The sequence below is a fragment of the Neolamprologus multifasciatus genome, chromosome 7 (assembly GCF_963576455.1).
Source record: "Neolamprologus multifasciatus chromosome 7, fNeoMul1.2, whole genome shotgun sequence".
Classification (NCBI taxonomy): domain Eukaryota; kingdom Metazoa; phylum Chordata; class Actinopteri; order Cichliformes; family Cichlidae; genus Neolamprologus; species Neolamprologus multifasciatus.
This window is the reverse complement of record NC_140445.1, coordinates 10,475,911-10,489,875: the sequence shown is the minus strand read 5'-3', so window position 1 is coordinate 10,489,875 and position 13,965 is coordinate 10,475,911. Positions and strand designations below refer to the sequence as shown.

General features: G+C 39.6%; 1 protein-coding gene across 4 annotated transcripts in view; it reads left to right on the top strand.

Annotated features, from left to right (window-relative positions):
• The first annotated feature begins 911 nt into the window (after positions 1-911).
• Positions 912-13,965, top strand: part of mctp1b (multiple C2 domains, transmembrane 1b) — a 38,504-nt gene continuing 25,450 nt past the window's right edge. Inside the window, exon 1 of one of the 4 annotated variants that reach the window (XM_085168140.1) lies at positions 912-1,581. In XM_085168140.1, the coding sequence (XP_085024266.1) occupies positions 1,087-1,581 (495 nt within the window). In that variant the 5' untranslated portion in view covers positions 912-1,086. The other 3 variants (XM_085168141.1, XM_085168139.1, XM_085168143.1) reach the window with 3 other exon arrangements.

Sequence of the window (13,965 nt, the reverse complement as noted above, 5' to 3'; positions counted from 1 at the left end):
CTGTATTATTGTAGGGTCTCCTCCTTACAGTATTAAGTGGCTTTAGGTAACTGTTGTTGTGATTTGGTGATATATAAAATGAAGTTAATTGAACTGAAATTGAAATTCATCAAACTAATTTAGATCCTGAAGATGTTTCTTTGCCATTTAAACTTTCATAACGACATGCATCACACTAAAGTCAGGGTTCATGGATGCTTTTTCATAATTTGTTGCTTCATTGCCAACCTTCTGTTGGCACAAGACGAATGTCCCTTTTATCCAGCTGCTTTAACGCTTGTGTCTGGTGCTCATCCTGAGGACACCCACTGAGTAATACCCCGTCCATTTGGATTCAGGCTTAAGTTAGTCACTGATCTCGTCGTCTCATCCAAAAAGAGTAATACAAGTAAAAATAAAATAAAATAAAATAAAATAAACTATAAAAGGTAAAAAAAAAAAAAAAAAAAGTAATAGATGTCGTAAACAAGACTGGTTATTATTTGTACTATTACACTGACCCACTGTTTCTAAGGTCCCGTAAAATGAATTTTAATTATTTGATTTCTTTTAAAATAATGCAAATAATGTTCAAATAAAAAATTAAAGTTTCTCCCAGACTGTGTACAAAGGTTTTTTTCAGTGCAGGAGAGTAAATAATGTAATTTCACTGTATAAAAAGCAAAGAGACTAAATAAAAATATATATTTCTGCTGGGGTTATATATTTTGAGGGTTACATGTCAGAATATTGTAGCTCATCTCTTTGTTGATGAGGTCTAAACATTTATTTTTCATATACAGTTATATACTTTGTCAATGAAAGACTGGTGTGCAATTAAACTTTCTGTACTACAAAGTATCTAAAGTTTAATGGTAAACGGATCTTATTGGTAGACTGTTTGATGGTGCAGGGTAAGGGGCACTACGTCATTAGTTTCAGGTCTTCAGATGAGCTACGTACAGCCCTGTTGGCTGGAGGAAGTATTTCCGTGCATGTGGGTACAGGTTTGCAGCCGTCTGATGCGGCGAAATAGGACAAACGGGGTAGTTCAGTGGTCCTGTCCACCGATGTGACAGCCTGCCGGAGCTCCGAGTAGAGGCGGGAATGGAGCGGAGCGAGGCGGACGAGAATGAGAGCAGTTCATCCCAACAAAACACGATGTGGAAACAGCTTCAAGCCAAAGCCAAGCCGCTGCTCAGCCCCAAGCTGGGCGCCAGAGAGCCAGAAGACAAGAAGGAGCGAGGCATGTGGATGTTCAAGAAGATGAAGCGGAAGGAAAATGTCGTCCTGGACCGGGTGATCTCCTCCTCGCAGCCCGACCTGCTCTTCTCCTCTCCGGCTGATGTGGACATTAAGGAGGCACAGCTCTGCGGCAAAGCAGTCGGCCGGGACAAGCTGCAGTTTTCGATCAAGCACAAGTCCACCAGCCCAAACAAACCCACGCTGTCTCAGCTGGTGCAGTCCCACCACAAGAGCTCCTCTCTGGGGTCTGCGTGCCTGGAGAGGCTGGCCGAGCCTCCGGGCGGCGATGGCGGGGGCGACGCAGCAACAGCTGCCGCAGCGGAGGAGACACATCTGGAGAGCAGTGAGGATCAGCTGGTGAGCTCCTGCCTCGATGATTTGGGTTTTTAAATATATATGTCTGAGAGATCCAGTTCAGTAATTATTAGATTAGCCCTCATTCATACTGACAGGTTAACGATCACAAGTTTTGAGTGTGTGAGCGGAAACAAGCAAGTACATGACAAGATTTGTAACGCGATAAGTGTCAAATGGCATATGCGTCAAAATCTGATAGGTTAACAGATAATGACAAAATAAAAAACTGTTCCGTGATCTCCATTTTACATCACATTACTGTGTTTTAAGTAGTTAAGAGTAGTCATTGTATAAAGTGTTTAATTATTGTGTGGTATTCTTATCAGAGAGAGCCCTAACCATCAGAGTACGAAGAAGCACCAAGCAATCAGGGTACAAGAACTCCCCTTTAACAGAAGAGATCTCAGGAGATTTGGTTGGTTGAGGGTGAAGGAAAAGACAGGAACAAAGATGAGTATAGCAATCAGTGTTGGTCAAGTACTTGAAAAAAGTAATCAATAACTAATTACTGATTACTTCCCCCAAAAGCAATCCCGTTACTACACAGACAGTTAAATAGAATAGAATTAGCTTATATTAGTCTCCCCTTGTGGAAGTTAGCATTATTCGTCTTCTGTTGTGCATTTTTGTTGTGCAGATTTAAAAAATAAAATTATTTACATTGTAATAAATAAGTTAAAATATTTGAAAATAATATTAAATAATAGCCATAACCCATAAACTGTGATAATACTCCCAATAAGGGGCTCTGTTTTCATGTAAAGAATTTAGGCTTCTTGTATTTTGAAGGCCTATGAGAGAAATAGATTTCTAGGTCACTTGACAAAGACCCACCCATCAGCACGCCATAAGTGAGTGGCATCACTTTAGACTGAATTTACAAAAGCAATATCACATCTCTCATTTAGATCTCTCTCAAATCCTTGCTGGGATCCAGACAACTTTGGCTTCTCTGGGAAAAAGACCCCTGTCTTCCCTCCTCTACGAGCTCTATAAACACACGGAAATGTTTAAATTTAAATGTTGAGTTTCATTTTGGTCCCTAATAAAGTGAAAAATATAAATAAAGCAGGACTGGCCTGCTTCTCATATTTTTGTCACTTTTTTGCTTCTCATACCTGATTTCAAAACACCAAGATGGCAAATCAGTCAGCTAATTGGAGATAAAGTATCTGAAATTCAGGAGCGGGGCCACGCCTCCTTCCAGTTCTCATCTATATATGTTCCCCCAGTTCTACAAGCTGTTTGTTCTCGTTTACGTGCCCCACCCTTCCTCCCTCCCCTTTTTACTTCTTTAACTTCTTTATTTCTCTACCAGGACAGGGCCCAGTCCCCTTTGAGGCCATACCCCAAACCGCAGCTCAATTTATGTCCAAGCCATTCACCTTTATCTACTAAAACGCTATCAAACCTCAAACGAGGACGTGGGCTTAGCAAGTGAAATGCTTTAAAATGGGACGTCACTGTGGTCACATCACACTTTTAAATGAACTGACACTATCACACTAACATCTGCTAAGAACGCTGCTGTTATTTTTGAGAAAACAGTTCATTTTGAATTTCACATTTCAAAGCTCACCCAGTTTTTTTCTTTCATGTCAGAAGCATTGCAAAACCTTTATTGACTCGAAAGAAGTCCACAATAATTTAATAACTTTTAATTCATTCATTCATTCTAATTTCTGTCTATAATTGTTCTGGTAATGTATGTCTGCTGTAATGAATATAAGGGCATGTGTTTGACTCTGTGTTTTTATGTTTGAATGTGTGATTCAACAGTGTAGCACTTTGTAACTATGTATTTTTAAAAAGTGCTATACAAATAATATTATTGCTATTGTTGTATGTGATGACTTGGGAGTGTGAATGGATTGGCTAGAGAGAGGTGCGCCTGGCGGCCTGGTAGCTAGTCAATAGTAACATGTTTAAGTGGACTAAATCAGTAACTCAATGAACCCCAATTAACACATTTGTGTGTCCTCCAAAGTCACACACAAATCTTTTTAACATTTGTAAATCTTAGTTTACCATTTGGATCATATCACACATATCACCCTGAAATTTTTCTCACGAGAAAGGTGTTCTTAAAGGGCAAGGAGCTAAAACAGAAGGGTTCCTTACTAGGAACTCAGAAATTCTTACTTCAAATGAAAGTCACTATTAGTACAAGATTAATAATTAATAAAGCGCTGGATGGACCAAATCAAGGATGATATGAAGGCTGTGAATGTTACACCAGAAGACACCCTTGATAGGAAGAAGTGGAGGAAGACACAAGATAGCGGACCCTGCGACGCGGGATATAAACCGCAAGGAAGAAGAAGAAGAGTACAAGATTAATAATTGCTTATTTTAAAATCTGAATTATGCAAATCTCCATTACTACAGTGCAATAATTAAAAAAAGGGGGCTTGGTTAGATTTTGTGGAGCTGTGTGGGTGTATGTGTGTGTGGTGCTGCTCTCTCGAGGACCCTGCTGCCACTCATTTTCTCCACCTGCGGTCACTCAACAAAAAGCCCTCAGACATTATAAAGGCGAGATGAGGTCCATGTGCGAGGGTTGTTGCTGGGTGTCTGTCCTGCTCCGTTCATACAGAGTTTTGTTTTTGGGAGCATTGTGGATTCCTTTTGTGGATACAAGTGAATAGTGTGATCCTGTGGGCAACAGAAGTGCCACTTACTGAGTTTGAGCTGTTTGAGCAACAACACTTGCATTAAGGTGCTTTATGTTGTAAGGTACAAAGAGCAGCTGACTAAGGGAAACCAATCCCCTCAGTAAATTTACCAGCTTTTCTCAACAAGACTAGCTTATGTTGACTCTCCTGTGTGTGCAAGTCAACTGAAGCATGAGAGGACAAGAGTGAAACCGGACTGGCTCTCTATCAGCTAATGTGATACTCATTCTTGTCACACTGTTAGCAGAGGGACTTCAGGGTATTTGTTCAGTTGCTACTGTGCTACGATATATGTATCATTTATATCTGTCCTGGCTCACGCTAAAAAAAGATCATAATGTCACTTTAGATTAAGGTTGGTCGATTTGATTAAAGGGTGAAAACTGCAGGATATCTCTCTCACTGAGGAATTGTTTCTAGTTGAAAACGTTTCATTAATAACAAGTATGATTAGCATTGAATCATACTTGTTATTAATCTCTGGCTCTCTTCCACAGCATGTTTTTTTCCTGTCTTCCTTCTCTCACTCCAGCTGGTTGTGGCAGATGGCCCCGCCCCTCCGAGAGCCTGGTTCTGTCGGAGGTTTCTTCCTGTTAAAAGGGAGTTTTTCCTTCCTACTGTTGCCAAAGTGCTTGCTCATAGGGGGTCATATGATTGTTGGGTTTCTTTCTGTATGTTTTATTGTAGGGTTATCTTACAATATAAAGTGTCTTAAGGCGACTGTTGTTGTGATTTCACGCTGTATAAATAAAATTGAATCGAATTAAATAAGACATAACAGCATCTGTTAGCAGAGTTCATAAATGTAGGATATATTTAACCTGTTGCAGCTGTGTGTTTGCAGGCTACAGACTGGTATTTTGTCAGTATTCAGTTCAAAGTATTCAGCATGCATGTTTTTACATAAGCATGTCTCCACCATGATTTCAGGGTAAATGCTGGTGCTTTCACTAAAGTTTTAAGGCTTCATTTTTGGCCTTGTCTTTTTAAATCCAGCACTATTGGAATTGACATTCAATATTATTACCAGCCTATTTGTGTAGTTTTATCTCTGAATAATGTTTGAGTGCTTGGCTGTGAGACTTTTTAGTCTTACGTATATTAGTTTAGAGCTGTGCTTTGTGGCCTTAATTTGGTCTGTGACCTTAAGACACCTCTTGTGGTGTTTTCCCTTAGTGTACCTCTTAGTACAGCCATCAGTCAGGCTTATCCACCAGGGAAGGATTACAGGCAAGCCAACCAGGATGATTCTTCACCTTGCTCCCTCCCACTCATGCACTGCTGCTTCTTTCATTCAGCCTCCTCACCTCCTCTACTGCACCTGCTCCTTTTCAGCTGCCACACTTCTCATGGGAGAAACATTTTTGGTTTTTGAAGTTTGTGCATCTGCCAGGGTAGAATTGCTTCAGAAGTATCCTCAGAGTCCCGGCCTTTGGAGCTTCTCTGTCAGAGTTGCCCTCCCCTCACTCCACCTTTTACCTCCTTGCCTGTATAATCTTCCTGTGCCCTGCTCGACCCTGGATCGCTTTCTTTGTGAGGCCTCAGTGGCAGAATCCCGTCTAGCGATCCTGGGGTTACTCCGCTGTGCCTCTAGGGATGACTCTTTTCCCCTTATCTCCTCATATGGACGGCTGCTGTCGGTGAGCTGTGTTAATATGTGCTTCAGTATGTGCGCCATTGTGGATTCCAGCATTAATACCATCACTTGTTTTTATCCACCTTTCTTTCAGCTCTGTGATTGTGTTTTTTTCTGTGTTTTTGTGGGAATATTAATATTAGTAATAATTCTGACTAGCATTCTTATGTCAATTATTGACTATTTGGGGCAGTTGACTTTGGAAAATGAAACAAATAAGGAGAAAGAAACTGGTTCTGAATAATATGATGAGATGAGCTGTGACTCAGACAGGAACCCAGGCAGTTAGTATTAAGTAATTGTTGGAGAAGCTCGATAGGAACGATACCAGCCACCTGACCAGTGTTACAGACCACTCACCTAAAGAGAGCTCCCTGACAGCTGCAGTTGCTTAAAGCAGACATGAAGGGACTAGAAATACAACCAAACATTTGTCCTGGTCTCATACTCCCCAGATCCCAGTCAGGGCCAAGGATAAACACTGAGGCAACACAGGACAATCCCAGAAGTCCTGCGTCTATGCCCTGGTGTGAGAGATGCTTGATGATGGTTTTAATCTTGTGGGTAACTGGTTTACGCTCCACTAGATATGTAATTTCTCAAAAACAGGAGACAGTAATAATAGTAACAATTCTGGCTAGCATTCTTAAACTTGAGATTAGCTGCACATAACAACAACAAGAAAAAAAAAATCTTTTTTTTGCGTTTAGATTTGCTTGACTGTGTTCCTGGGCATTCAGGTTATTGCAGCATTTATACTGCTGCAAATAGTGGTTCTGCTACCCAGGAAGCAGCCTCATAATTCACAAATCTGCTGTGTGTGTTAGGGGTTACTGAGCGTACGTGAGAAACTGCGTTTGAGAAGCGTGCATTTCTGTGCACACACTCACAGGTGCAACCATTTACTTGGTCACTTTAACCACACAGCGTTGACAACCACGGGATGATGTTAGAGCTCACATATTGAACGCGGCTATAACTGAACTGAATATGAAAGAGTACAACTCACACATTTTCACACGTTTCCTCAGTCCAGCTACTTTGTAGGTGCCGTGAAAAAAAAGTGTAAAGTGAACTCCTTTAGCTCATCTATGTTCTCTTTGTTGAATCGGATTTGTTCTCAGCCTTTTAGTTACTGTATTGATCACAGAGTCTGTATAAGCAGGGATATTTATGTTATTGGGGACATTAGGTTAAGCTAACATGTTATAGAGGGCTCTGCTGTGGACATGAAGGAGATATAGTGCTGAAGATATTTCCTACCTTGAGTTTTCTGTTGTTTTATTGGATTCATTTTCAGCTTCATGCGAAGGTACCTGTAAGCACCATTTAAAAGGTGTCCTATATACTTACAGTACACACAAAGATTAGATTATTAGCAGTGCCAGGGCATTACAAAGAACTGTTATACTGTAATTCCATTATATTTTTCTGTAACTCTATGATGTGAAACGTTATTATTAGTAAAAAAATTCTTTAATCACATTACAGTTATTAAACAGTTAAACAGTAATAAGTTGTTCAATTATTTATATAATCTGCAGAGTAGACCCAGAACTTATTGGCTTTAACCCTATAACGCCCTTTGTTTCATATTTGATACATGAGTTTCAGAGACCTCTATTTCCTCAACATGATCAATACTTGTCATCATTTCAAAATGTTATGGACAAAACTTTTTTAAAATCTAAAATTAACATTGTTGCTAACAAAAAGTTGCCAAAAACCAATCCATCCATCCATCCATTCACTTCCGCTTATCCTTTTCAGGGTCGCCGGGGGTGCTGGAGCCTATCCCAGCTGTCATAGGGCGAGAGGTCTGTCGCAGGGCTAACAAACAGAGACAGACAACCATTCGCGCTCACATTCACTCCTATGGGCAATTTAGACGAATCAATTAACCTATCCCCACAAACTGCATGTCTTTGGACACTATGATCGGACATGTCTTTGCCGATCATACACAACATGATATAGCAAAAAAAAAAAATGTGGATTTTGTTTTAAGGGTTAATAAACATCTTAGCTCCCCCCCAGAAAATCGAATTTTCTGGCTATTTTTTGATGGGTTGAGTTTTAAAGGGTTAAAATGACCTGGGACCCTCAGGGAGAAATTGGAAAATGTTGCTGTATTTTCCCATTTTCTTCACATAAGTGCAAGATGGTGAATGGGTGCATTGACGACGCATGTAGTTCAGCCTCACAGGTTTATTAGTAGGACGATATTGCTGATGATAGCTGTTTGCCCGACAGACTGTATTAACATTCATAACAGTTGATAAATGAAAATGAAAAAGTAAAGGAACAATGTTAAAGAGTGTTTCTTTGATGTTGCATAGTTTGTCCACCAAAGGGCACTCTGCACTTTCCCTGTTGCCAATATGTTTGTAATGCTACAAACACAACAACCAGCTGAGCACAGTTGGGTAAACAGAGCGTAAACAGGGACATAACTGCACACATCAAATGGTAGGGAACTTTGTTTATGTTTTTTGTGTCTGAAAGAAAAAAAATCGGATTTTTAAATGATCAGATATTTGTATTAATGTCAAAATATTGCCTATAGTGGTTGGGTTCCATATGGCAGTTGTTACTTTACTGATAACAATCCAGAGTTTTGTCGAACAAACCTTCTTTTTTACACATTACAGATCAAACTCTTGTCTGCTTGACAATCAGTAACTGAAAGACTTTCAGATTCAGAGTGAAAATGATGACGGATGTGGTCAGAACCAAAGTGTTATTAAGAACAAAGACAAGCAGTGCTGTTATTGTTATCTATGAAGTATTACACGAGGTTCCTCCTAAGGTAGTTAGTTTAAATTTGGGGTGAAATCTCCTAAAACCAAGAAGTAGCCATTCTACTACTTTCAGCTAAAGGGAGTGAACTCATGTCATCAGAAATGCATTACTACAGACCTTCATACTTGATTATAAAATTAAAATTAAAATTAATTAGTGAGCTTATAAGTGTATAACAGTAGTGATATAGTAATATAATAGCAATTGTCATGATGTGCTTACTTTACACTAACACATAGTATCAGTAGTATCAGTGACACCAACTACTTTAGATAAAATACTGTATTACTAAAATATGATATCTGTCTATAGATGTGATGTAGAGGTGAGTGTTTAAACATGGACGCCCAGTCCTAAAATAGGCATGTATCAGTGTAGCTGGCGGGTGTTCCCAGCTTGGCGCTTTGCTTCCTGATTTAGTACCACAGGACATTTAAGCCTTTCTTAAGCTGCTTGTTAATTCTGGCAGAACGTGTTACTCCTGTAATGTAAACATCCTGATTTAGCCTCGGACTGGGTTTGTGCACTTTTTGGCCTCCATAGTCATCTGTTTTGTCTTTCATACCGGCCAAAGTGATAGGCTGCATGTTGTGCAAAGACGTTTTAATGCTGGGTCACAATGAAGCAGTAAAACCTGTGAGCTGTTGCAATGACAGCCAAAGTAACACCGCAATAGATGGTTCCTGTTGACTGCCTGTTCACAAGATGAGAGATAACAAACAGCTTCACACAGGAGATGTCAGTCACGCTTTAAAAGCAAAAGTACAATCACCAATGCCACCAAGTGTAAAACTGGCATGAATTCTCACAACTCAGAGGAACAGACTTAGGGAACACACTTAATTATTGTTTGTTTGTCTGGGTGTTTAGTAAGTAGCTGAGGCTAGAATCCACTTAGCTTAGCATAATAGTTGAAACAGGGGAAACTGTTGAGGCTTGCGAAAAGATTTCCATATCATTGCATATTCAGTACTGGTGTGGGCTTTGAGCTATGAGTGTGCTTGTTGCCAAATGCAGTGGTATGATTGGTCAGATCTGTTTATTCCCATCTGAAAAATCAAGCCTGACTCCAAAAAAATAAATGCTGCAAATTAATTCTGCAAGAGTTCATGGGCAGTGTAAATGGCTACATTTTATAATAACTACAATAACTGAGAATAATTTTTATTACACAAAATATTTGCATGAGTTTCAAGTGTTTGGTGTGTAAAGGTCATTAGCTCTTCTGATGCCCAATGTTTTAAAAAATGATAATAATGTGCAAAGGACTACATTACCAGTGATCCAGTACTTTGATCTGGATCACAGAAAGAATAAAAAATGGACATTTCAGTTTCTGGGTCTGAACCCAAAGCCAACGTGGAAGTGCATTAAAGCTGCATTCTGGAAGACATACTGTCTTCCTGTATATTCTTCTAGGCTGTAAACAGACATCTGGTCCTACAGAAGTCAGTGGGAAAACGGCCCTTGGATTTAACCTCTCCAAACACTTTCCCGCTGAGTTTATGTGCTCAGTGACTCATTTTGGGGCACACAGTCAATCACTTCCAGCATTGTGAGGTAATTTTAGAGAAAGCCAGGTGATAATAACCCAGAGCTACCTCTGTAGATTACATTTTACACAAGACTGTCCTTTGTATATGTCCTGCACATGCTTGTGTTAACCCACACAAATAGTGGACTCTCATAATGAGTTAAAAAAGAGGCACTCATTCCTAATGTAAACAGGACATGAAACATGGATCCAAATCCAGACAAGAAAGGCTTAGTATGCAATGTAACCTTATCATGAACGCAACCACTGACAAATGCGCAAAAGGAGGTCTGCATTTCATTCGCTATTCAAAATATATACATAGAAAAACACATACAGTTTATAAGGTAACATAGACTTTGTTTTCTTCTTTGGATGTTCGCTGCCTTTCGGTCGATTCTCTGACAAAATGAACTCACACTGATCTGGGAATAGTTAGAAGGTCAGAGTTAAGTGGTTTGACAAACAACAAGAAAAAGCGATGTCCTGCGAAAGTGGACTGAAAGCGAGTGAAAGAGCAGCCAGTGTCTAAAGAAAGACTTTGAAAGACGTTCAGAAAGCTCACATAAAGATATGAGGAGTGGCTCAAGACTCATGCACAGTAATTTTACAGTACTTTATACTCTCCTCTCAGACAAGTTGCCTGCTGGTTGGATTTTATCTCTTCATTTACCATCATGAGCTCTGAACTGGTCTTACCCTACTTGTTACATGCAGCTATGGGTGGAGACTAGGCTACATAAGACTTTAACAGCCCTCCTCCAACAATCCAGCCTCCACACAGACAGCTTGACACACTCAGCCTCCTCATGTTACACAGGATAGTCTCTCTCACTTTATTATCATGTTTTCTGTTTCCGCCAGTGGGATTTCCACAGCTTGCCAGAGCAGAACTTGGCACACTTCAGAAGTTTCACCCTCAGAAAGCAAGCCTGTGTTTCATAATGTGTCTACCGGATTTATAGCTGAGCAGGAAAGCTGTAAGACTTGATGCTTTAAAGCTTTAAAGGTGGTTTATAATTTATGTTGTTACATCACTGCATCAATATAAAATCACACTTTTACCACAGTTTTTTTTGTAAATGTATATTTACATAGTCTTGACTTAAGGTCTTAACTCAGTCACCTTATTTCACCCTTGCTAAAACACAATATGTGAAACCTTCCACCATTAAAAAACCAAACTCTAACCACAAAATCCTAATCTCTGACTTATTTGACAAAATTCTTTCTATTCACAGTTTGCTGTAAAATTTAAAGCTGTATCTTACAGCTTTGAGACTCTGAAGCTGTGTGCTACTTCATAATTATGTTTGACAAGACTTCGATTAGCCAAACTAATAAAAAAAAACTATGATGGTTTGATTTTATTGTACTTTTACTGAATTTATTTTATGCCTTTGCTCTGTGTTAGAGATTTATCTTTAAAGAACAGAAACTCACTCAATCAAATTAAGTGGTCAAACGAGCTGATTGGTGAACCACAGCTCAACCTAGCATCCCTGTACAGCGCTGAGTTGCAGCGCTCTGCTGGTTCAGTTTTTTTTGATGACTCACTCTCTTTGCATAGTGAGTTTCAGTTTCTTCCTCTTCTTTCTGGTCCCAAAGTGTAGAACAATAAGGTGTTGGCTTGATGTTCTCGTGTGACCGCTGGGCCGCTCCCATGGTGGCCCTCTGTGGCCTGGACCTCCCCCTTATCGGGGGGGGAGGGCTCTGCCTGGTGGTCTGGGGCCCTGGGACCCTGTTTTCAATTCGTATTAGAGGGGTGTTTTTGTCTCTAACAGGTAGTTGGCGATACATTGTGCATTTCTATTTGTTTCTATCTCCCCGTATCTCTCCTCTACCGCACCACCTCCTCCTCTTTTTGCTCTCTTGCCTATAAATGTGATAACTGAAGTAACACAAATAGAAATGAATAAATAAACGATAAAGATTCACATGAAAGAAAGAGGAGGCTATAGAGATTCTATATAGCTGTTCTTGCAAAAGCAAAATTTGTTTGGTACCACAATACATTCAGATCGCAATTCTGATTACAAAAGCTGCCAGACAGGACAGGATATTAAAAAAAAAGAAAGAAATGTAGCACCTGTTTACTCAATTAAATAAAACAGATAATTAGAAAACTTAGATCATGAACTTGTCTGTTGCCAATTTTCTTTCTGCAGTGTGCAGTTTTTTTTCCCATTTTATATCAGAAATGTGGACATTTTGGTATTTTACAGTGTTTTTCAAAGTGTTGTCAAACTGCACCATTAATCAAGACAAATCAAGAAGTTACTCAAAAATCAAAATTAGTTTCAGCTGTCACTACATTATTCAATACAGTGCAATACAAAAATTTATTGTAAGTAGCCTGTGAATATGTGTACAGTACAGTACACATGCTCAGTTTGTTTTCCAGTGAGTCCACTGTAAGGAGCTCATATATAATATCATATTGTAGAAATATTGATCAGAGCATCTCTCTGAGTGGAAGTGCTTGTGTTGACAGGATGCCGCTCTCACAGCAGAGTAGTTGTGTTACATTTGCAGTGATGGATGCAGATTGATGTTTCATTGTCAGTGTTGCTTACATACATGTTTTCAATGAAGTGTCTTAGCTTTAATATTGCATGGAAATAATTCCAGCAATTAAAAATAAGATGAGTTATACCATCTGTATGGTGTTTTAAGAAAACCTAAGAATTAAATGACTCACTGCACCGTGCATTACATTACATTATATAATGCGTTTTACTGACAGTGGTGAACCCATGGTTGTATTGTGTGTCTCTGTAGTTGTTTTGTGCCTTTCAGTTGTGGATTAGTGACTGAACTCAATAAACGAATCGTTGCAGGCAGATGCAAACTGGTGGAAGACACAAACATGAGACTGGGTCAGTCTTTAGCATCATTTTAATCATTTATCAGTGCAGGAGCTTCTAGCTGGAAAGATGAGGCTTTCTGATGCTGAGAAAGTCTTTAATCTTTTACTTCCTGTTTTGATCTTTTCAACAGCTTTACCAGCATTAAGGCAGGGTTTTGTTTTAGTGATGCATAGGGATACCATAACAAAACTGCAGCATGTCACGACACACAGCCAATCCAGGGACCACAAACGAGGTTTATATATCTGTCATTTAGTGTCTCTTTGTATGTAAGTTTTTATAGTCATTTATTGTCTCTAGTTGTGTCGTTCTTATATTAATCTCCCTGATCACAGGCTCCAGAACATGTCCCACTGACCCATGGACTGAGCTCCATCTGTGGTCTTTGTATATATCCATGTATAGTTAATGTTGGCGTGGCAGAGTGCAGGTGCCTGTGACAGTTCCACTTTCAATATGTGTAGAAATGTTCAATGAAGTCAAACGGTCCTGTCTTGCAGAAACTGTATAACAGGTATTAAAGCAGCGTTAGGCCACTCATGCCCATGCTGTTACTTATATTCTGTTTCTGCATTGCCACAGAGGTGATCATATTGCAACAGCAATGAAAGTTTTAGGGAATGGAAAACAATTTGCACCTCAGCACTGTGATCAGATAGGAGGAAGCTTCTTTCATGTAATTTCCTGTTAGTAATCACCCCTGGGACAAGATACCAAGCTGAATTAGACACTTTGGCCATAGGAAGTGTGAAAGCTTAGATGTAGATAGCTACCATGAGTTAGTGAAAACTACACGTCAGTGACAGGCTGGTAGAGACTTCTCATAAAAAATGTTGGTGAGTTTAAAGTCAGGATGTGGCTGTGAGG